This window comes from Abrus precatorius, unplaced genomic scaffold (genome assembly GCF_003935025.1).
Source record: "Abrus precatorius isolate BTA unplaced genomic scaffold, Abrus_2018 Scaffold3, whole genome shotgun sequence".
Classification (NCBI taxonomy): Eukaryota; Viridiplantae; Streptophyta; class Magnoliopsida; order Fabales; family Fabaceae; genus Abrus; species Abrus precatorius.
Genome location: NW_020874373.1, coordinates 14,517,561 through 14,520,772, shown reverse-complemented (window position 1 = coordinate 14,520,772; position 3,212 = coordinate 14,517,561). Strand labels below are relative to the sequence as shown.

The 3,212-nt window shown below is 28.3% G+C and overlaps 1 protein-coding gene across 1 annotated transcript; it reads left to right on the top strand.

The window, feature by feature from the left end:
• Positions 1-1,190: 1,190 nt before the first annotated feature.
• Positions 1,191-2,378, top strand: LOC113862229 (LOB domain-containing protein 20-like). The gene is made up of 2 exons (XM_027495330.1): positions 1,191-1,544; positions 2,037-2,378. The coding sequence occupies exons 1-2, from the start codon at positions 1,191-1,193 to the stop codon at positions 2,376-2,378; spliced, it is 696 nt and encodes a 231-aa protein (XP_027351131.1).
• The last annotated feature ends 834 nt before the right edge of the window (positions 2,379-3,212 follow it).

The window sequence follows — 3,212 nt, the reverse complement described above, 5'->3', positions numbered from 1 at the left end:
TATTTCATCTAATAAAACCTTTCAATATTTTTTTAATTTTAATGTATATTTAAAATTACATAGTAAATATATATATGATAAATGTTTATTAAAACTATATAATTTAATACATTAATAATATTACATTTTTTAATAAAAATATTATTTATTAATTTTTTATTATATATACTCTCTCAATTCTTTTTATAAGAAATAAAATAAAATATTTATTTTTCTTAATTATAAAAATATATAGGATAAATTTAAAATTTATTAATTATTAAATTTATTTTATGCCATCCTTTTTTATTGTCACTAAATATATAAATTACTTATTATATTATTTAATATTATGAATATTTTAAAATAAAATTTATATTTATAAAAAATATAATTAATTTAATTATTTTTTACCATAATAATTTATTCATTTTTTTTATAAAATTAATAGAAAGAAGTAATATTTTTTAATTAAAAATCACATTAAAAAATATAGTAATGAGTATATTTTTACATTTTTTTAACAAAATATTTATATTTTTGGACATTATTTAATATTTTTATAATAAAATATTTTTAACACTTTTTATTTATTAGTCAAATTTTATTAAAAATTATAAAAATATAAAAAAATTATTAAATTAATAACATCATTTTTATAATATTATAATTTTAGAGAAAGATATTCTTACACTAGTGTAAATCTAAAAAATTTTAAACACAATATGAATCTTTCATTTAACTTACATCTAATGATTGGTAAAGTAATAAATTATAATCCATTAAATGTAATTAAATGAAAGGTTCAGAATTAGTATAAGAATTTTTAGACTTACACCATTGTAATAAAATCCTACTCCTATAATTTTTAATAAAATTTTAAAAATAAAAAATTATTTAAAATAATACATCAGCATATTACTATCATTTTTGTAATAATAATAACACTAACTGACCCACAGTATCCTCCTGATCAGTTATTGAGTTCACCCCCTTTGCTCACATTGCCTTACCAACCAAACTCCTCTTTCTTTTCCAAAGAAAACAGAGGAAATTAAGAATAAATAAAAGAGCTTAGAATTTCACCTTGCCAACCCACTCACGCGACTAACGTGCACCCCCCCCCCCCCCCCTCCCCCTCCCTCCCTCTATATATAGAACACATTTTGTGATAACCATTACCATATCAACACCATCACTGGAGTAAACAGATGGCTGAGGCACAAGTGGGTGGCAATGGCTCTTCCGGTGTAGCTAGGCGCAAAGCCTTAAGGCGAGCCATGGGGGCGCCACCATCACAACCTCCATGTGGGGCTTGCAAGTTCTTGAGAAGGAAGTGCCATGGTGCGTGCACTTTTGCACCTTACTTTAGTTCAGACCAAGGTCCTGCACGCTTTGCAGCTGTGCACAAAGTGTTTGGTGCAAGCAATGTTGCAAAGCTCTTGTTGCATATTCCGATGGAGCGCCGCCGTGAAGCGGTGGCTACTATAACGTACGAGGCTCAGGCTAGGCTTGCTGATCCTGTTTATGGTTGCGTCTCCACTGTACTTGCTTTGCAGCAACAGGTGTTTCATGAATATTGTTTTTTTAATCATTTTTTTGCCACTTTTTTTTACTGTTTTATTAACTCCAATCCCTCTGGTTTTAATTAAACATTTTAAAATAAATTTTTAACTCAAAATAAACTTTATTATATATTTTTAATATAATAAAAAATCATTATTTCCAATTATTTATCTTCAACTTAAGGTTATCATTTCCCTTATTTTAAAACTATATTTATTAGACGTGTGTACATTAAAAAAAAAAAAAACTGGGCAATATGTACAAATTTTTATACTGATGAGATTAATTAAAATTTATTATAAGTATGAATTTAAATAATTATTATAAAAATGATTACTTTTTAATTACAGGCTTAATTAATGCACCTAGCCTTTTTCTACTTTCAGTTATCTGCGAAAGTACAAATATATAGACAAGTTTTAATGAACGGGTGCTTCTTTGATTATGTTAAAAAAAATTAATTCATGAATCTGATTGTGTTATATTTTCAGGTGGCATCGCTGCAAGGAGAGCTTGCTATGGTGCAAAATCAGTTGATAAATGCTAAGTTGGCATATGCAAGTGCTCTTCAGAACATGCAACAGCAACAACAGCACTATCAACCATACATGAATGTACCTGTGCAGCCATCATTCTCCAACAATTCAAGTGCTTCCACCAACCCCATGAACATTAACTACTTCAACCCTGGTTTCAACCATGCAATGGAGGCAGCACCTTCATCACACAGCTTTGAGCCCCTTCAAATGTCTCCCTTGTCCCATGATGAGGAAGGGGATGAGGAAGAAAGCAGGATCCCCTTCAACCGTGGCATAGTACTTAACCGCCATTGAGTTACCATTTTCGCTTGCTTTTAGTTTCTAGATAAATTCACAGTGTTAGCAGTTCACAAATCAAGTTCCTATGTGTACTGGTTGTAACTGCCCAAACAGTCATGAGTATGCTTCTTTGTTTTTCTCATTATTTTCAAGACCAAGGTAATCTCTAGTATATTTTTGAAGGATTAATGGTTGAAGAAATTATCTGATCCAATTTAGTATTTCTAAATCATTTTTACTTTAATGTCCAAACACCTTCCTAATTCTTGAAATAGAACAGTGGATCTGAACTTCGCATGGCATTAAATAATTATTTTTTTTTTGGGGCAAATTAATTGTGTGGTTAACATATTCAGGTCTTAACTATACTTAATCTTCTTCTTTTTTTTATCTTATTTGGTCATTGTCTCTCTTTTAATTAGAATATATTTATTTCAATTTATGAAGAATTAATTGCATGGCCAATTTTTAAAATTAAATCTCGTACCTACTACTTAACTCGTCTTCTCTTTCTTAGCTGGCATTTGTCTTTTTCTCCGTTATTTCCGTGTATTTATTTACCTTTCGGTTAGACAAGAAGTTGCTAGATTTTAAATACGTCAAATATTGATGACACAATTTAAACTTTAAAATTCAAAACTATGTAAATTTTTATGAACTTTTAAGAAGATTACTATTCTATTATAGTTAGAAAGCATAAAATTAAAATATATTTGTTTCAATTTATGGAGAATTAATTGCGTGGTCAATTTTTAAAACTAAATCAAATACCTACTACTTAACTTGTCTTCTCTTTCTTAGCTAGCATTTGTCTTTTTCTCCGTTATTTCGGTGTATTTGTTTGCCTTT

Bases quoted from the DNA above. Each gene is read 5' to 3' on its own strand.
- LOC113862229 (XM_027495330.1), top strand. From the start codon at position 1,191: ATGGCTGAGGCACAAGTGGGTGGCAATGGCTCTTCCGGTGTAGCTAGG. The intron at 1,545-2,036 runs GTGTTTCATGAA...TTATATTTTCAG, and splicing joins TACTTGCTTTGCAGCAACAG to GTGGCATCGCTGCAAGGAGA.